Source organism: Camelus bactrianus, chromosome 1, assembly GCF_048773025.1.
Source record: "Camelus bactrianus isolate YW-2024 breed Bactrian camel chromosome 1, ASM4877302v1, whole genome shotgun sequence".
In the NCBI taxonomy this organism is placed as follows: Eukaryota; Metazoa; Chordata; class Mammalia; order Artiodactyla; family Camelidae; genus Camelus; species Camelus bactrianus.
The window spans coordinates 35,558,697-35,579,842 of NC_133539.1; the positions used below are offsets into that span (position 1 = coordinate 35,558,697).

Genomic DNA, 21,146 nt, shown 5'->3' on the forward strand with positions numbered 1-21,146 from the left:
TTGTCTGTGTTAAATGAAACTTTGTACAGGTATAATACATACACGGAACTCTCCAGAGCCACAAAGAGGTAGTTGGAAGTATTGGGAACAGCAAAGGACTGGTCAAATATCTATCACTAATTTACTTCGACAAGAGGATGCTGTGTTGTGATAGATTTTTGTGACTACTCTGAAAAATTATAACTTTAACAGGGAAGGATATTACAATAATGTTCCAAGGAGAAATGAATGCCTAATACATTTCCAAAAGTAGGAAATTTAGAAATGGCAGATGAGGTTTAATATTGTTCAAATACACTGACAAACCTATTGGTTTTTGTCATAGATTTTAGAAATGTTTGTATACATTGTGTAAATATTTAATTCCTTATACGAATATATAGTAATACTCACTAATTTCTAATATGAATTTGAAGCTTATTATATTCTCATTTAATTCTTATGAAATCATAGTAGGGCTCTTTTACTATCCCCATGTTATAGACACAAAGAAACAGAAATGAAGAGGCCTTGTAGCTTGTTCAGTTTAGTAGGTAGTAAATGGGAGAGTCAAGATGTGAGCCTGAGAAGTCTGAGCATGTACTCTCAACAATTACAACATGAACATCAAAATAATATCTCCTACTGGTATTTCAGCATTGGTGTTAAATTTTAAATTGTTGACCCAGTAGTCATGAAATATTTTTGTTGATCTGCTTGTAATTTTTCTCCTTTCCTGCTTGGTGATAGGTAATGTCTGCTAGCAAAATCAGGCAGTTGTTGGAGTCCATGGAATACAGGTTTTCTGTTTGGGAAGCCAGGTATCTGGTTCATGAACAAATCAAAATTGATATTCTGTGTTTAATTACCACCATGTTCTGAGCGGAAGAATCACCCAACTCAGCAAAGACACTTTGTGTTTTTCTAATGTCTCTGTAACATGGAAGATTTTTCCAGCAATATTTTATTGTACTCTTTTTACATAGAAAAGCTGTATGTTGTTTGAGCATGTTGGTTTCCAGCTTCACCTGGTGTCATTAAACAAAAGCCTATGTGACAGAGAAAATTACATGCAGCATTTTCCTTGACATGAATATACTGGAATCTGTTTCTTCGCAGTACAAATACTGTAAATACCACACAAATTTAGTACAGCAAATGCTTACTTGGCATTTCCAATTGCCTAACTCAATGTAACATACTTCAGATTAAACTCTTGTGTTTTATTATCCATATATCCATTCACTCCCCCTCGGGAACTACTCATAGTACCCAGTAACTCGCACAAAAAGCTTGGATGCCAGTCTTTATGCTTTCTTCCACCTTATGCTCTGCATCTACACTCTTTCCAAGACCTAGCGACATTTTCTACATACCTCAAATGAACTCACTTCTTTCTATGCCCATAACTATCTTTCTTTCCATGTCATATCGTCTCTAATTGGGATTATTTCAGTAATGTCTTTTCTGCCCCATTCTTGACTCAGCTCAATGCATTTTCCCCAAAGGACCAAGAATGATCTCTTTGAAATGTAAACCTGATTATGGTGTACCTTGGCATAAGGCCTTTCAGTGACCTCCCAAGACCCTTACTATATAAAAATAAACCCTTCATATGACCTTGAAGGCACTGCATGGCCTGACTGGTCTGCAAGTCCCCCAGACTGCTTTGAGGCCCATGTACCCTCTGTTTCAGCTGTACTTCTTTTCCTTCACTTTCATAAACTGTCAAAGCTCTTTCCTGCCTCTTGGCTTTCACCCTCGAATGCTCTGCCTGCCGCCGTTTGCTTCTGTCTTTTACACAGCACATAACTCTTCTAGTGCTTTGTACGTATTATGGAAAATGATAGATTTCACTTTTAAGCTTAGATGGTGTACATACTGTAATTATTATTATACTCAGTTGGAAATTCACTTACACCTTTTCTCTTCTAAACTAAATTAATATGTTCATTCAGGAAATTAACTTTCTTTAGTAAATATACCTCATATATTTTGTTAATCCTGGGGATATTTGCTTAAACATACTTGAAGAATTTCTTTAAAAGAAGTGTTTAGAAGAAACTGAGGAGTCTCCTAGTCTACTTTATTTCTAGTTTTAAAATATGATTTATGATTATCATTAATCACATATGTAAGATTTTATATTATGTATATATCACATATATCATATATTTCTACATTTAACACCTAATGGAACACATAAATATGTATTTTTAAATTTTCTTGTCTTCCTATTTTTTCATTATGAAACTTCATGATTGATTCATAGCACGAGACTGATCCTTTAAAGGGAAATTTGGTCTACTAAGATGCTTATGGTTGGTTGAACCTAGCAATAGGGCATGGGAAATGTTATAATGGACATTGCTATGGGCAGGAGGAGAAGGCGTCCATTCTTCTCTCAACATTTATTGGATTTATTGGTTACTTTTCATGAGCCAAGCATTCTAGGTGCTTGTTATCTTAGCTGTCACCCCACAGTAATATAACAGCAGTTGAGTTTTAAAGAGTAGAATGTTTTTTATACATGTGTATTATAAAAAGAGGGTCACACCTTCGGTGTTTAGTTTATAGCTAGGTCTAGTAACTATATTTCCTGGCAATATGTATCAGTTGTCAGCTGAGTTGAGCACAATTTGGAGAAAAAGGGATTTCAGATAGTGGCAATTTTTTTCGCTTTTATAAGCACATAGATGGTTAAATACCAAGGCAAACAAAAATGAGAACCAGACTATGAGTTTGGGTTATTTCAGATATTACTGAATATGAGATTAAATTTATGTAGTCACACAATTTATTCTCCTTTTTAGACATAGCTTCTTACTGTAGATCATCAAATAAATTGAAAGGACTATGAACCAAGAGTTCCTCAGAAGGAAAATGGTATGGAACCAGAGGTTATAAGTTATGTTAAGACACTTTAAATGTGCCATTTTCTGGTCCAGATTAATAAAAATTTTATTGGTTTTAAACTCTGTTGTTACTTAGTTGTGCCAGATATGTAATCAGAGTGACATGTACAGATTGGGGACAGTGCTAAAGGTTTTTCTAGGCATCTTTTCTGAAGTGCATCAAATCTATCCTAAAGTCCTGAGAAAGATGCTGTTTTTTCACTCTTGTTGATATCCTGAGTATTTACTCTTCAGTAGATTCTTTGAAGAACTCCAAATACAATGCAATTTTTAGTTAAAATCACCTATATGAATGTAAAGGTGAATTTTTTATTTTCCTAGGCTACTTAGAATGCTTAATGTGTAACAGACTAATAAATTTTCCACGAGGAAGTGGAACTGCATTAGCCCTCTTAGTTTTTGATTGGAAACTATTTATGGTATGCCTTTCCCCACTACACAATAAAATTCCTTGTTCTAGCTGGTAACAGAGAAAGGAGGAAATCTATTCTATGGCAAACAGGCAGATTCCACTGCATTGAAACCTAGCTTACAAATATCTTTCTAGCAGACCTACAACAGTTAAGCATGTTCTGTTTGTTATGAATAGAATTTCCTTCTATCAGCGCCATTCATCTTGCTAGACATAGGCTCAAGATATTGTTGAAAAACATTACTATTGGCAAACAGTTACTGCAACAAAAATGAGGTAATCAATTTTCCTTGTGCCCCTTAAGATCTGTGTAATGGTTTTTATAGTCATACCGTATAAATTTGTTACATTAATTTTAGGGTGCTGGAACCATTGTCAGTCCTTTATTAGTTATCACTTTTAAATTTTACCGGATGAAAAGATGATGGTTACAAAAACACATGTCTGTGTCTTGCAATCCCTCATACTTGGGTGTAATTTCTGGTTACAACTTAATAGTGGGATAAGCAGCCAGTGCACTTAATATTATTAAGCCTCAATCATCTCCTCAGGAAACCTAGATAATACCTGTCTCACTTGACTTTTTTGAGTGCAGAACTGAAACACAAGTGCAGTATGAGACATGGAGATTTTCAGTAAATGGTAGTTATTACATTACATAGAGGTAAGATGTTCTCTTCAGGTAGCTGGATCTGGAGAAGGTGACACAAACAGGTGATGCAATTTGCCTGGCTTTTCAAAAAGAATCAATGTCTCATTTCCTTCCCAGCCCCTCACCTCTCTAGCCTCATGTACCAGATCTAAACCCCTTATGTTGCAGAATATAAGAAGGCAAACAATTATCCTGAATGAATTTCCCAAGTCAATTAACAGAATTTTAAACAGACACTCCGAAGGGTGGATGGAATATATAATGATCTCTGCCCTGAAGAAACACTTGCAAAATGCACGCTGTGGTCTAAATTAGAGAAACACAGGCACGTACAGACACACGCACTGGATGTGGCTGTTGTAACACACACCCATTCTTCCTCATTCACTCCCTCTACCCCACCCTCTCCCTCCACACCTCCTTCAAGGGTAGCAACACTGAACACAGGTGAACAATCCTGGAGTTATGTGAAATGTCCAGATCGGGTGAACAAAAATGGCAGGAGTCCTTCTACTGTTGTTCATCCTCCTTTTGTTCCAGACTCTTAATGTGTCCCATTATTTGTGCTAAAAGAGTGATATATATTTGCAAACTGTAAACAATGCATTTTAATATTTCCTCTGTAATACTTTCTCCTATTCTTTCTGCCTTTTGATTTTCTCCTCCTTTTAGACAGATTTAACATTTTTAGTTCTTTTATTTCATTGCATCTATCTCCTAAGTTAAATGTAATGTCCTAAGCTGAAAGTCATAACTGTGAAAAAACATTTATCTCCTCTATATTTAGAAATTGATCATTTTAAGGTACTCAAGTCTGTTGCATTTTCTTTTCATTACACTGTTAAATACTACCTGTGAGATTCTTCTATATACTTTGAGGAGTTTCTTTCCACCTTAATTCTATATTTTTGTATTTTTGACATACAATTCAGAATAGACATACACATATGAAACTTTATAGAGAATTTTTTCTTTGAAAAACTTCATATTATTTTGCAAATAGAAAAATTATTTTTGAATAGGCTGGGATTAATTTTATGTGAAATTCAAATGTATAAACATAATATTTTATACAGTTTTGAAGTTCATGTCTTCCTTAGTTGTTTCAAAATGAGTGACTGGTTTAAGGTTTTTTTTTGAAACAACATTCTTTTAGCTAATGACTATATTGCTGATCCCAAGAGCATTTAATTATAACAGTTTTTTATGTTTTCTTTGTGAAACCCATTCTTACATGTTTTGGGAGTGAATTTCAGAATACTTTGAATATAAATCTCCTTTCTATCTTGGAGCAAATATTTACCAAAAGCATAAGAATAAATAAAAAGAGACCCTAGAATTACAGTAACTCATTTTTCTCTGTGTTACCTTATACATTGCTGTTAGCCATGAAGTACCTACAAGCAAATATTGAATACCTTTAAATTGTAAACTTCTCCTAGTTGGTAATATTTTGTGATCATAAAGTGAGTGCTCAATGTATAAATAACACATTATAGGTTTATTTTAAGTCCATTTGCTTTCTAACCAAACATTATCAAATAGTCATCTTCATAAATTTCAAACAATAAAAATGGAATGGAAAGATGATAGGATTGTAAGAATTGTTAAAGAATGCATTTGAAAGTTGCAGAGGTATTTCCTCAGGATAGAAAGTGATATTATTTTAAAATAAACATATCTAAAAAATAAAGCTGATTTAAAGGGCTTTTGAGAAAATATAATAATGTCATCATTCCTCAAAATTCTAAATGGCCATCTTCATTTTTTAGAAAATGAGTCATTAACAATATAAGTAAGAGAGGAAATATTTTTGCAACGTGTCTGGCAGTGTTTACAGAATATTTTTTCCTTCCTTTTCAGGTTTTCATTTAAATCCTGGATTTTAAAAATTGTGCTATTTTCTTGATAAATTTTCCCAAGTGAAGATACAAATACTTGAGATCAAAAGAGTGAAATTCACATTAGTGGGGCTATCAACATTTGCAGGCAACCATAATTCTCCCCCATGTTGCATTTTTTAAGAAGAAAGAGAAGAAAAAGGAAACCTCTAGACCAGGATAAGTAAGAGCTAATAAAAACTGTGGTGAGTGTGTGTGTGTGTGTGTGTGCGCGTGTGTGTATGTGGCGTGTCTGTGTGTATGTAGGCAAAGAGAGTGAGAGTAATATAGATGTACAGATTAGGCCCCACATATAGTACACATATTTAGTTTTGCACTTTATATGACATGCAGCTAAAGCTCAGATTACACTCATACAAACACACACACACACTATGTTCATTAACTAAAACGTCTTGATTTTTGTGTGCGTATATGCAATCTTTATGCTTCTAATTCTTGTTTAATTTTTGAGGCTTTCATTACATACATGATAATGTCAAGAAGACAATATAAACAATAAAGGCAGGATTGCAAACACATTATTTCATCCTGCTTTTTCATCATAAAATATTATGAGCATCTTTGTGAGTGAGACATAGTGTGTCTCATAGATGTATGCATAATTTATTTATGAAATTATATGAACAACATAATTTAACCACCTTTATAATTTGAGGCATTATGTTCCTTCTAATTTACCAATATTGTACTAGTGTTGCTCACATATCTTCGTGTATATAAACATGCACAGGACCTAGTTCTTTGTTGTGCATTCACATACAGTAGATCTTTGGAAACAGCATCCAAAATTTTCATGACTTATATCTTGAACTCCTAATCTGAGTGGCTACAAATCTATGATGGCAATTCTGTTCTCCTAAAATTGACTTATGACAGTGAATATCAAATTGGTGACCTCTCCAAGCTCTAGCTAGAGTTCCAGTGCAGCCTGGAAAATGCTAATCCAGAGTATGGCTTATTTAGACAGGAGGAAGTGATTTACCTCCTCCAAAATCCCTTCTTAGGAAGAGTTTTCTTACACATCCCAGTGCTCTCCTGGTCTAAAGAAAACTTCTGGCACCATTCTGAAAAGCTTTTTCAGGCTGTCTTGCAATATGTTCTGAGTATAGATTTGGGTCCTATACATATTATGTTCACCATAGTAACGTCACATAAAAATGATTTTCTCTTTCATTCTCTGTCTCTATCTCTCCATTTTGAGTATTGACCTGCTATTGCATACATATTCCTATGAATGTGTAAATTTTACAAATGGGGCTCATTCATAATTCTCTGAGCACTGATAATTATGAATAGGAAAAACTCGACTAGCGCTACTCCGAGAACACATAATTCTTCCTTGAAAGTTGAAGACAACTGAAAAGCTGTCAAAACACAACCTCCTTAGGACCAGGGTCTTTTTTAGCATTCTCCTGGTGATGAACACTCATGGGACATATTTCAGTGTTGTTACTGGCACCTGTCTTGCTAAATCTGATGGAACAATCACAAACACAATAAAGTCTTGTTGCTAAGCTATCTTTGAGCCACACTAGATTGTGATGGATTCTGTTGTGTTTAATGGTATGGTGGCACTTTGCCTTAGGCTTTTTTTATTGAACAGTGGAAGGAACAGAAGAAGGAAACACTTGATCACTTTGTAAATGCTGCACATTGCAGGCAGGGTTTAATGACTGAACGTAGCCACTTCCAGTGTATTGAAAAGCCTCCGCCTTGCCTCAAAGCATTGTACCTCTATTCAAATGGCAAAGAATAGAGTTCCTGTAAGATTGTGGAGTGCAGCTCATTTTGGGAATAAACAGTTGCTTTGACCTTGTACCGGCAAATAGACCCTGTCAGGCCTGGAATTGCAAGGCCAGGAAATCATCTGTTTAGTCAGTGCTGGTTCTGGTCATTAGTTTGTGTTTATGGCTGGGAATTGATAATATAACCCTGTGTATATAGAGCTCAGGTCTGAATACTAAAAGGGCCCTATTTACCAACAGCTTTTTTTTTAATTTAAAGTTAATTCAAATTGAAATGAGCCTTTTAACCCTTAATTAGGACCATGTTTTCTCTTAAAAGTCAACCACATTAGTCAAATGGAGGCAAAATTCACTTTGCAATTGAAAAGCTGTCTACTTTCTTTCAACAGTAGCCACCATGGTTTACTAAGTGCATTTGTTTTCCTTTCACTATGGTAACTTTACCCGTCCTCTGTATCAGCAGAGCTCAAACCCATCAATTACAACTTAGAGGAAGAGTGTGCTGTGTGCTTTGGGAATGAGGCCAAGATTCTATCTGGAAGCTTTTTTATGATTATTATTCGTTGTACAGGTAGAGCTCATAGGACTCCCTACTTCATACTTTTTTTCTTTGTTCTTTTTCAAAGCTGGTAGTTTGTTATTTTACCCCACCACTGACCCTCAGTATTTAGTTCCTGTTTTATTGTTACCTCTTCATAAATATGGAGTCAGCAGATTCCCAAAATATTTCTAATTCATTTGCTATAAATTAGTATTATTTTGGCTTCCTTCTATTATTTTATTCATATTTTTACAGTTTCTCAATAGAAAATTAATGTTTGGCAAGGGTGACATCATTTTTGTTTCACTGTGGCCCATTCTGTATTTTTCAGTAAGTTTGGGAGTTTGCTCAATAAATGAGCACATATACTCCCACTAACTGGGCACTTCAACTAGGGAAACTAAAAGCTAGGTTAACAAGAAGAAGACCAATAAAAGCTCATTTCAGACTAACAGAAGGGAAATGTGTTCTCTTTTAAGCTCTGTTTTCAGTAATGTGCTCTTTTTCCTTACCATTAAAAGAGAAAAAAAAATCACATCCTCTTACATTTTAAAAAAATTAAAAAGAATAATTAATATCAATTTTTAAATTTTTATTCATTCCCATAAGATTCCCAAACTTTTAAACAATCTATCTATCTAAAATGTACACAAAAGGAAGGGTATAATGAAATCTAGTTTTATTATGCTATTGGTTAAAATCAAAGTTTAATAACAGGAAATCGTTTGGCAGTCAATTTATCTTTCAATCCACCCAAACATGAAATCAATATGCCCTTTGAATGCATACTGCTCTGATACAGGAAAACACTGAAAATGGCAAAAATATGCCATTTCTTTTTCAAGTATGTGTGTGTATATATATATATATATGTGTGTGTGTGTGTGTGTGTGTGTGTGTGTATTTTTTAAGTCAGAAGAGAACCTTTCTTTGTCTTGTTGCCCTATGTAATTTTGTCATTTCAATGGCTAATTTCAATCCTTAAAGCAGGGATAAAAGTGAAGATACTTTGTTCTATTTTTTTCTTATTTAGAAAGTTCTAGGAATCCTACATATTTTGGTTCACAAAGAATTAAAGGATATCTAGCCTGAAGAGTTTTTAGAGACAAGTTAGTCAATACCCATCGTTTAATAAATGAGAAAACTGAAGTCCAGAGAGGACAATTGGTTGCAAGTTAATTATTCATTTAAAAAAATGTATCTCATTAACTACTAGGTGTTGGGCAATGTGTTAGACACTGGGCTTACAAAATGAATAGGAAATAATTCCTGTCTTTTTATTGCTCAGAGTCTAACCTGGGAACAGATAATAATTCCTAAAAATGAAAATTCAGACTTATTTTCTCAGGCTAGTGATCTTCCTATAAGATGCTGAAAACATCATGAAGTGTTGGGAGAAAAAGAAGTGAAATCAGGGACTTTCTTGGTGAAGATGAAAGTGTTGTATTGTAAAGTGTCTCAGCACTCCATGCTTACGTGAGAAGATCCACTTCTAGAACAGCAATGCCATGTGGAATTAATTGATCTCCTCTTTAAAGCTAGGGTTGGAAATTTTATCACTTTGGACACAATAAAATGACTAGGTTACTTTAGGAGATCAATACATGTTTGTTTTCTGGAAGTGAATAAATGAAATCCAAACATTATTTGAACAAGTCTGATTCCTAGTAAATCCATGGTGATATCCAGCAGGATTTGAGGAGGTGCTACCTCCCGTTTTGAAGGGTTAATTTAGTTTCATGGATCATCCTGCTTTGATTTATGAACACAAAATCAAAGATGAGAGTTCCTGCCACACTTAACTAGTTCAAAAATCTGCAAGACAGCAAGAGGGTAAAACTTCTCTAGGACCACAAAAAAAGAGTGACAGTTTGCCTCTACTTAAAAGATCTTACACTGTTTAATCACTCTTTGGTTTTACTACCCTGAGGTAGAAATCGATGAATAATTTTAGGAGTGTTTGACTGGCAAGGAGGTGTACCACCGGGTTCCCTGGAAATCGGAATTCTGTCATTTTGGTGACAGGTTTTGAACATGTGCATTTCCACCTTAGTTAAGTATTGTTTCAATAGCTGACCAACACAGAGAAAGCCTTAACTATATAGCTAAAGTTTTCTTTCTTAATTTTAAAACTTAAAACTGGATAAATCTGAATTAGTGTTAATTTGTTTCCTGTCTTGCCTGGTCTCTGTTCTTTGATATTCTAAGTTGACCAAGACTTCTTTTGAGTAAGAAAAGGAAGGGCAGTACATTAACATATCTACTTTCTACTGCTTATCTGGATTTTATTTTTTGTATACTGAACTTTCTCAGTCTCCAAACTAATAGATAATTAGAGAAATGTGCACATTGTTATATTAATAGTTTTACATTCAAGGTAAGGAATGTGATACTTTCAAATTACAATCATTGCTTTTGCTACCATAAGCAAAAATAATAAAACAGAAGTACTTTACCCTTTAGAGGTAAAGTTTCAAATTTTTCCATGAGAATTTTTTAAGAATGAAAAAGGTATAATAGATGGATAGGTATTTAAGCACAAGTTGATTTATTGCAAGGGAAAGAGATTATTTCTTGGCAGAAAAAAGTTTAAAGTAAGTATATTACATAAAGAATTTCCTGTTATACATTTAAAGATAATGTTTCTTACCAGTATAATAATTTTATTAGTGAGTATAAACTTTTCAGTCATATTTTCAAATTTGTTGAACAATTTGAGTGGAGGATTTAAAAATTCTGCTTATATCAAGAAAAGGAAATTTTACTTATGTACCTCCCACATATATTGGGTCACTATTCTTTAAGTTGACAGACAACCTCTGCCCTTTCAACAAAAAACATCTGCTTATAATAGTGTTAGGCCTCAAGCAGATAGAAAATCTGCGAGAATGCAAGAGAACATTAACCTTTCTGAAATGGTGTCTTACTAGGAATAGATGACAAATATTTGCATGTGTTTAATTAAATGTGAATTGGATTAAATTTTTTAGATGACTATTCTTCAATGTCATAGCAAAAGTTTAGAATAGGTAGAAAAATAATATGCTTTTAATGAGTGATTTACATAAAATTAAAAGCAGAAGTTCTCTTTCTTGTTCAGCCCGTCATTGAATTTCTTTGTTATCTTGGGCATGCTGCTCTTTCTGTTTGTGGTTCAGTTGTTCATTCTGTCAAATAAGTAGATTCATATCTGCCTTGATTGTTTCAATAGAACAGTTCTTCATAAAGAGTAAAGATGTCTACAAAAGTGAGGATGTTGCTATAGAACCTAGCACTGTACTCAGGATACAGTTGGCATTCAGTGGATATCTGCAAGTTGGTGGCGAAATCCTATCAGCTAGCTAGCAGATGCCAGAAAACGCAGAGTGGATTCTGGCCCTAACTGTGCACTACATAACATCGTGGATTTCCGTGGCCTTGGATGTAAAATGCACAGACTGACCCATGTGGTTTCTTAGGATTTTTTTTTTAGCTCCATTAAACTATCATTGTATTTAATTAATACATCTCAAATGAATTCTTTTGGTCTTTTATATCATTTAGAAATGCTTTCTGCTGCAAGTAAAAGAAAACTTGACCACAGTGACTTAAACAAACAGGGTGTTATTTTTCTGACGTCAGAAATCTTAAGATAGGTGCTCGCTGCCATCAAGTGCAAGGTACACATCTCTCTGATTTTCTTGGCCTTTACTTAGTGTCACATGTAAGCCATTATGCCCATAATCAGTACTGGAATAATGTAGTGGGAGTGGCTTCAGTTGCATTTGGACTGTCTTGTTAGAAAAGCAAAAAGTATCCCAAAGATTTTCATCAGATCTCTGTTTGTGTCTCTTTAGCCATCTCTTCGGCCATAACCTTGGCCATCCAGCCCCATTTGCAGTGAAATCTGAGTTAGGGGGTACTTGGCAGAATGCAGTACTGAATAAAACCAGGATTCTATTAGCAAGCAGGATTTGGATAATTGAACATGTAACCAACAGTACCCAACACATTCTTCTACTTAACAGTTTGTCTTTTCACATTGATCTATTTATGCATTTAATTATACTTCCTACAGGCCAGCTCCTACTATCTTTGCATGATCTTTCTCAAATGGGATTCCTTCTGTGTAGTTTCTTCCAACAGCTCAATCAGGATGGAGCACTCGCTCCATGTGGCCTGTGTTAAATGTCTTTTGTCTGCTTTCAAATTGCAAAGGCCTTTTGGGGATGGACAGAATTAGAAATATTTGTGTCTTCAAGACTAACAAAAAGACTGAACAAGAGTAGATGATGGACAAATATTTTTAAACTGCATGTATCTGTGCCTACCTATCTTTTACTATTCTCATCTCTACGGTTATTATTTACTCAAAATTAGATAAAGTCTACTTACAAGTTTGAGTCATATTCTTAACTTCTAGGTTTATTAACTGTAGCTACTTTCAAGTTTCAGAAATCCTGTGCTGTGGTGCTGTAGCTAAGAAGTGTATTATATGACTGACTTGTCTTTTCTTTAAGTTATTACATAGTATAGCCATTTAGAGTGTTAACAAAAAGCGATTGAATGTTTAGCAAATACCTCTATGCTAAACGTAAAAACCATAAAAGCCTCAAATTAAAACAGACAGATAAATTTACAAGCAAACAAAATAACAAGTACATTGGAACACTGCAACTTAATCTTTTTAAAGACTCAGCAATGCCCTCTTGCAAATTTAAAGGCACTCAACGATGAGCTAAATTGAAACCAGAAGTTAAGTGCATAGTGTGTTTATACTTTATATCATTTCCTCCCGAAGCAACATGACATGAGATATGAGTGGACGTGTCTAACCCATGCTTAAGAACAATGTTCAAAAGTTTATAATCCTAATTCAAGTTTGGTTAGGGCAATAGAATTTATATGAGTGGCTCTCGATGTTATACCAAAAATTGTTCAATTTAATGTAATAGAGTCCTAAAGCCATTCTTCGTAGGACCTTGAAAACAGCAAGACTAGATTAATGAATACTATCATTTTCAGTTATTTTGTTTGTCTTGTCGATGTATTTTATGATAAAGATAGTCTATAAGATCTATTCTGTATATAAGTGCATCAAATCTCAATGTAGCTTTGAAATTGACTTTTAGGGACTCAAGAAATTACTGCCTTCCAAAGATGATCTAGAGGACACTTAAAAATTTAAGACCCTGAACTCCTTCCTCAAAGGAATATTTTTGTTAGGAATTTCACTATGATTTCAGTTCTCAGTGTAATTATGAAAATGGACAAAATAAAACACTACAGCATTTTAAATTTTGTATCAGATTAAAAGAAAATACTCTAATGGAGACATTTCTGTAAAAGCTGGAAATAGATAGTGAATACTAAATAATCAGTTGAAATCAATATTTGGTAACCAGTTCATTGGGCTTCAAACAACATGTCATTCAGAGATTCGCAGCCAGATAGAAAGAAGATAACATAGTTCTTTTAAAAAGCATTAACTAGTAACAATTCACAAGTATGTCAGTTTAAGTAGAAATCCCTGTGTATTTGAGACACAGACAAGGAAGTACATTAAAATCTTTATTTTAGGCCATTGCCATAGAAGTTAAGGAATGACGCTGTCAAGGCAGAAAAAAAATATCATAACTCAGGAGAACAATATATCAAGAACCTTAAAATATAAAGTCATGAGTCCTTCCTTCAGTTGCTTACAATGTGTGTGGATAAAGTTGTACACACAGAAACTAATTAGAACACAAGTGAGTTTGTGACAGAGTGCTAAGTGCAGTGCAGAGTACACACATTGCATCACGTTTAAAGAGGGAAGGACTGCATGGTGACATGGCTTTGCTTTATTTTCTCCACAAATACTCCAGTGCCAAGTAAAGCTGTGAAAACACGAGCTGGAAATTTCATCACACTCGAGTGCCAAAATAATCTAAAACTTGTGGGATATTTTCCCCCTAACATTTGGTGCAAATTCAAATGTGTATGTGGAGAAACTACATGGGGCCACGTTATTTACTTCTGTGAATTCTGGGAGGAGGAAAATGGATTTTATTCATAATGAATGCATGCCCTAAGCTTCTGAACTCTGTTTTACATATTTTTGAGGATATGTTTTCAAAATTATCACAGAATTTTAACAGAGTCCTTTTGTTTGTAGCTTGTCGACCAGGTTTCTACAAGGCTTTGGATGGTAATACGAAGTGTGCTAAGTGCCCACCTCACAGTTCGACTCACGAAGATGGTTCAGTGAACTGCAGGTGTGAGAATAATTACTTCCGAGCAGACAAAGACCCTCCATCCATGGCTTGTACCCGTGAGTAGTTTTGCTGCAACCCATGCCTCCATGTTTGTTTTATTTCATTTTTTTTTTCTTCTTATTGTGCTTTTTCTTTTCTTTTCTTTCCTTTTCTTTTCTTTTTTAAAGCATTTGGCCCATTTCCTCCCGTTATCCATGTGCAAATTGAAAGCTTTCTCTGCTTCACTCACCATGCTTGGATCACCACAAATGCAACATTTATCATACAAAATGAATTCGCTTTTCAAGCACTTCCTGCAACAGGACCCCCAGAAAGAAAGAGAATTTTCTGTATCTTGTTTTAGATCTTGCATTATGTTTGACAGGCTAGGGGAGGTTATTGGCCCAGGATTTGTGTTTTTACTTTGCTATTCCCTCTTGTTATAGGTTGGTCGTAGGTCATAGGGAAAAGGGACTAAGGTTTATAAAACTAATACTAAAGTTTTCATAACTATTCACAAGAGCATTGAATTTAGGGTAAACTCCTTTGTTGGACTTTGTGAATGCATCTTCAACCTTGAGTCAAAACTCCCCCATTTATCTCTTGGGGAGGACAGGGCTCTTGAATCCATGTGTCTATAATCTCATAGATCCTCTAAGGACGAATTAAAAGTATATAATAAAGACAAGATGGTTATTTACCTCTTTCAGTTCCATTGTAAATTATCTATTTCCCTTGTAGTAGAAAACAGAAGTGAGGCTCATTAATCTTTGTTGAACTACTTTGCAGGACCTCCATCTGCACCAAGAAATGTTATATCTAATATAAACGAAACCTCGGTTATCCTGGACTGGAGTTGGCCTCTGGACACAGGAGGCCGGAAAGATGTTACCTTCAACATCATATGTAAAAAATGTGGGTGGAATGTAAAACAGTGTGAGCCGTGCAGCCCCAATGTCCGCTTCCTCCCTCGACAGTTTGGACTCACCAACACCACAGTGACAGTGACAGACCTCCTGGCACACACTAACTACACCTTTGAGATCGATGCCGTCAACGGGGTTTCAGAGCTGAGCTCACCTCCGAGACAGTTTGCTGCAGTCAGCATCACAACTAACCAGGCTGGTGAGTACGTGCTGGGTGCTTCCGGCTCCTGCCATCTCAGAGCCAAGTTTTGACAGAAAGAGTGGAAAAAAGGGTAGGAAAAAAAAAAAGATTTGAAAGAGCCCCAGGATATTCTCTTTGATCACTTTTAGACAGTTATGGTAAATTAAATAGCTCAATTTAATTCTTAAATTGAGAATAAATCAGATTTATTAGATGATTTTAAAGTAGTTGAATCCATTGCTTCCCAATTTGAAATCTTTCAACCTTTGGGGCTCTGGAGATGGTACTTATGGGGATCCTTGAAACGTTTTCATATTTTAAAGAACTTAACAGACATTGAACCTAGGTTGGAAAATCTTATGGAGGTTATATATAAAACTGTAAGTATCTTTACCTTAGTTACAATTCTATCAGATTTTGTATATGGTTATTCAGTTATTTTATGCTCCTCAGCAGCACTGGGTAATAGAGCTCAGATAGTTAAAAACTCTTTGCTTAATTAAAAAGAATACAATAAACCCATCTTATTTAATAAATACAACTTGTATTTAAAAATTAAAAATATAAAAATATTGAGAAGTGTAGTAAAAAGAGGTCTTGGTGGAAAACTGTTGTAATCACTGATCTAAAAAATTTCCAGATATAAATATTTTGGTAATTTCACCAATTGTATTTTCCTCTGACAAATTTTTCCCAATAGAAAACACTATGTTGCCAGGTTGTAAGCGAAGGACCTTTAATATGGAATGAAAAAGTTAAACAAAACTTTCACCTTTCTTTCTCTTACACCTACATTTCTCTTTACTGTTAGTAAATCCTATTCTTTCAATCACCCTTTAAATCTTGTATGTGTTTTTCAGTTCTCTAATAATTCTTGTGATTTTGTTTTTCATTATATTTTTAACAGTGTGGTGTCCAAAATTATTTATGGGGTTTTAGTTGTGATTCTCTCAAACATGTAGAAGGGTTATACTCTGCAGCGTTTACAGAGACATACCAGTGATATCCCTTTGAAATAAGACAATCATTTTTCCAAGGTGATAACTGTGATGAATGAGTAAAACACAGTTGTCTAATCAGCAAAGCTGGTGCAAAATTAAGCTGATGGATATTAATTGTGCATAATTATTGCTACAAGATATCTAATTAGAGGCTCATTCCAAGCAGTTCAGAGATATTATTGTATCACTTATACACAAACAAACATTGAAGCCAAAAAGGGGGAAAGGGAAGAGACAGGATGGCACCCTGAGAATGCTTCAGCTAGAAGTACAGGCTCTCACATCTGCTCCCAGGTGGGCTCACCGTGAGTTAGGACTGAGTGTAAACTCAGCTTCTTTGCTGCATTTGGCTTAAATTATGGAAGTCCCTGTGCTGTCTAGGGGGACTCACTGTTAGCTCTGAGAATATAAATACTAGATGTCAGAAGAAAAGAGAAAGGAGAGATGACTAAATTCTATCAGCTGGAAGAGATCTTAGAGCAGCCAGGTACCTAGCCAGGAAACTGAGTTCTTTCTCTCTCTTACTTGGCTGGCTCAGGGAGGTTAGTTAAACTACTAAGGGTACAAAGTTAATTGGTGTCATCCAGGGCTAAAATTCATCAAGAATGCACCAGTATGACTCTACTGGTGATTAAAATTCTGTACTTACTTCTAGACTAGTTAGGATCAGGTACAGTTACTTCTGCAGATGAATATAGAAGTGCATCTGTACTGATTAATCTCTCAAGCACCCTAAGTAGCCCCCTAAACCCAGTATATCATGTCTCACTCTTCTTTCCCCCAGAATCCAGCAATCAAAGCAATAAATCCTGGCATTAGAAGGGTCTCCAGATCCCTGTGCTGGAGCTCTTCCAACTTGAGAGACCCATGCCCCTGCCATGCCAGCTGACAGATATTTTGAATAGAACCCCTGGCAGAGTCCATGCTGAAATGTGTCTCTTCCTGATTCCAGATCCTTCTTTTGTTCCCGCTTTTCTTCTGGTCTCCTATATTGATGAAATTCTTATAATTTTATATTGTTTCATGGCGATAAATAAAGTTTCCCTGTGGAAAAGACATGACTTTTTAATGAAGTCCACTGAATCATGATTTTAATCTTGCTTTGCTGAATCTGTCATCTCTCCCACTTGAAGCTAGATCCCAGACCAAGCAACATATGCTTTTGTTTTGCTTCAGTTAGTGACATTTAAATTTTATAACTAATAATATTTAAAGACTTGTAACTTAGGTTTATTTAACTGTCTTCCATGAGAGGAAAAAAAGATGAGCAATGCTATTGCTACGTATCACATGATTATAGCTTCTCGTTTTCAATGAACACAGGAATTTTAAGAAATTATAATTATGCGGCAAATGGCTTTCCCAAATCCTATATTTCACTCTGACTTACTACCTTGTTTAAAATAGGAGCATCAATCTGTGTTTATAATTATCTCCTAAGTCAAACAAAACCATATAAAAACAAGCAAGAGTTCCTTATTTTCTGTCTTATCATTGACCTCTGGCTTTCTGACAGTGCATTTATCGGGAAACTAATAGTTCCAGATATATACAGTGAATGAATCTAGGTAAAGTGGCAAGCTAGAGCAGGCCGAGACTTTAAAAAAATAAATGGGGTTGATGCTTTAGCCCTCGAGTTACAAATCACAGCGTAAGACGGAGATTCAGTAGGGATGATATCAGTTACTCTCCCTGACCCCACTCTCATTTTTCAGAAAAATCACATATATGTCTACAGTATGCACCATGAGGCATTTTATGTATTTCAGGGGGTCTGTATCATTTTGTGTGCCTGGGGAGGTAGAGGTCTTTGTTCCACCTTCAAATCCCTGCAGTAAGATATATAAGCGAGATTAGAAGCAATGCTGTTCCTCCAGAGAGTGTTTCATTGTTTTGCTTTATTTTTGCTCTTGTGAAGGTTAATGGACTGGTAGCCTTGAGAAATGAGCTTCCTACCTCTAGAAAGATACGGCTATGACAGATATGATGCCTGGTGTTTAAATTCCTCCTAGCGTCTCTATCTCTGACATGGATACAAAGGGGAAACGTAAATGTGTCCTTTTAATTTAGTTTGTGAGATTGAGTTTGTTGATTTTTCTCTTGATTACATTGTAAAAGCCAGGCGATGACCACTTGATAAGGCACCTTCTAAATTGTAGAGGATTATGTTGTAAATACGGAGGTTAGTTCCCAGCTCTTAATACTTTCACAAAGTATGTCAGCAAGATAAAAAGCGTGGTCTCTACATAAAGAGTGGATCCATGAAGCCATCAATCAAACATACACAGAAAGAACTGCAAATTGCAAAACAAAAATCTGTAAAGTTATATCTTGGGGTAAAATGCTACTTCTTGTTTTTTTCTTGGAATAAATATATTTACCTTTCAGTTTTCAAGAAAATCATTCCACTAGTGGAATATTTGTCTCTGTTTATTCTCCACCTCCATCAAGGGATCTGCCCTTTCCCCACTATCCTATAGCACGTGACAATCTCACACAAGAAGAGGGGGCACTAGCAGAGAATTTACAGGTTTTCAAGTTTTGAGATCCACCCCTCTCTCATTTTATAGAAACTGAGATCCAAGATGCTTTTCCAGCGTTTAATCAAGGGATCAAACTTCTGCTTATGTCTCCCAACTCCAACTCTGCTTTCAACTTCTATTCTTGTATTCCTTCTGCGATCCTATGACTTGAGCCATATAGCTACAAAAAGAAAGGCTGCCTTGGAGACAGTGCGGGGGCTTTGCTGGGAAAATCTACTATAACCTATGCCATCTACAGTAATCTTGGTCCTTGCTTCTCAGTCATTTATCACAGGGTTCCTTAGGGGTTTTCTGCAAGAGATCTTCTTTATCATCTGACTCTTCCCCAAACTTAATCTTATCCTTCACTCCCTCATTCTCCACAGATGATTTTTCCTCTGAGATACTGTGATTTATAGTAAGAAATATATATTTGGTCTTGGTCCCAGTTTATGGCACGGAGCTCCTAAAACCCTTGGAATTTCCTCAGTGATAAGAGCAATAAAGGTGTATTTTGTTATTCATAACCCCTTTCAGTCACATCTGAGTTTATGTTAATCAAGTGACTTTTGGAAATCCCCTAAAGATGGTGGCTGTTTGCCAGGGGACCCAGCCATGTAATTATAGGGTTGGAACTCTTAGCCATTTCACTCCTCAATCCCACCTCTGGGTAGGGTAGAAGGGCTGGAGATAGTGTTTGATCATCAGTGGTCAGTGATAATCAATCATACTTATACAATGAAGCCTTCTTAAAAACTCAAACCAAAGGACATGGTTCAGAGAACTGGGTTGATGAACACATAGAGATGCTGACAGGTGACACATCTAAAGGAAGCATGGAAATTTTCTGCCTGGTACCTTGACCTATTCATCTCTTCATCTGGCTATGCCTGAGTTGCATCCTTTTATATAAAAACTGTTAACCTAGTAAGTAAAATGTCTTCCTGAATTCTGTAGGCTGTTCTAATAAATTAGTTGAATGTGAAGGGGGAGGTCATGTGAACCTCCAGTTTATACCCAGAAGCACAGAAGATAGCAACCTGGATTTGAGATTAGTATCTGAAAGAGCAGCTGGGAAAGTCTTCTGGGACTGAGCCCTTAACATGTGGGATCTGATGCTAACTCCGGGTATCAGAAATGAACTGAATTGTAGGACACCCAGGAGGTGTGGCAGAATTGCTTGGTGTGGGGAAAATCTCCACACATTTGGTGCCCAGAAACGAAGTACTGTGTAGTGGAGACACACAGGAGTGTGCTTTTTCCTCTTACACCCTCCTAACTTAGTAAGACCATCAAGTTTAAGAGGGAAAAGAAAATGCTGTCTCATCTGCTTTTCTAAATCTTCCTCCTCCTCTTCGTACTCACTAACTCCCGTTGACTCCTGACTGTAAAGAGTGTGCTCTAGAGCGAACCTCTTCCCTTTCCAGCATCTTGGATAGACACTCTCCTGGCTCTTCATCTTTGCCTTTCATATTGCATAGCATGTTTTTTCATCTTAGAGGAAGATACAAATGATTAAATAAAAGCACTCGAGGGTAAACTGCAGCTATTATACCCCTTTACTCCTAAATACTTTAGTGTGAACTTCCTAAAGCAATGACACTCTCTTACATATCCTCAGTACATTTATCAAAATCAGGATGTTACCACTGTCCATATTATGCTCTTATCTGTAGAGATTAGTCACCTTTTGTCAGTTACTCCACTCGTGTCCCTTTGGCAAAGCAAGTTGATGTTCTGTTTGCCTTTGGTTTCTGTCTATAATATATTTCTTACCTATAATAATGAATAAGCTTATCATTTTCTGTAAATTAAGTCAGATGCAAAAATACGAAGGGCAAGGGAATCAACACTTATGGGTAAGACTTTCTGAGGTGCTTGATATTACTCTAGGAATTTCAGTTTCCACTCCATTGAAAAAAGACCAGTAAATAATATTATTTAAAACAAAGAGAACTTGACGTGGTTTTACTCAGATTTCCTATGGAAGGACCGTCAATTTACACAAAGGAGGATAGCATCTTAGAGACGTTCTGATGTTGAGGAAAACATTCATATTCTTGATTTTAAGCAGAATGGCCCCTATCATCCACTTAATTTAATAATCAAAGACAAATCTCTTCTTTTCCTTGAAAATTGCTATCCACTATATG

General features: G+C 35.6%; 1 protein-coding gene across 2 annotated transcripts in view; it reads left to right on the plus strand.

Moving 5' to 3' along the window:
• EPHA3 (EPH receptor A3) overlaps positions 1-21,146 on the plus strand; it is a 329,660-nt gene that overhangs the window by 198,680 nt on the left and 109,834 nt on the right. For both annotated transcript variants that reach the window (XM_010966442.3, XM_010966443.3), the window contains exons 4-5: positions 14,285-14,440; positions 15,153-15,488. In XM_010966442.3, coding sequence (XP_010964744.1) covers positions 14,285-14,440; positions 15,153-15,488 — 492 coding nt within the window. The remainder of the gene's footprint in view (positions 1-14,284; positions 14,441-15,152; positions 15,489-21,146) is intronic.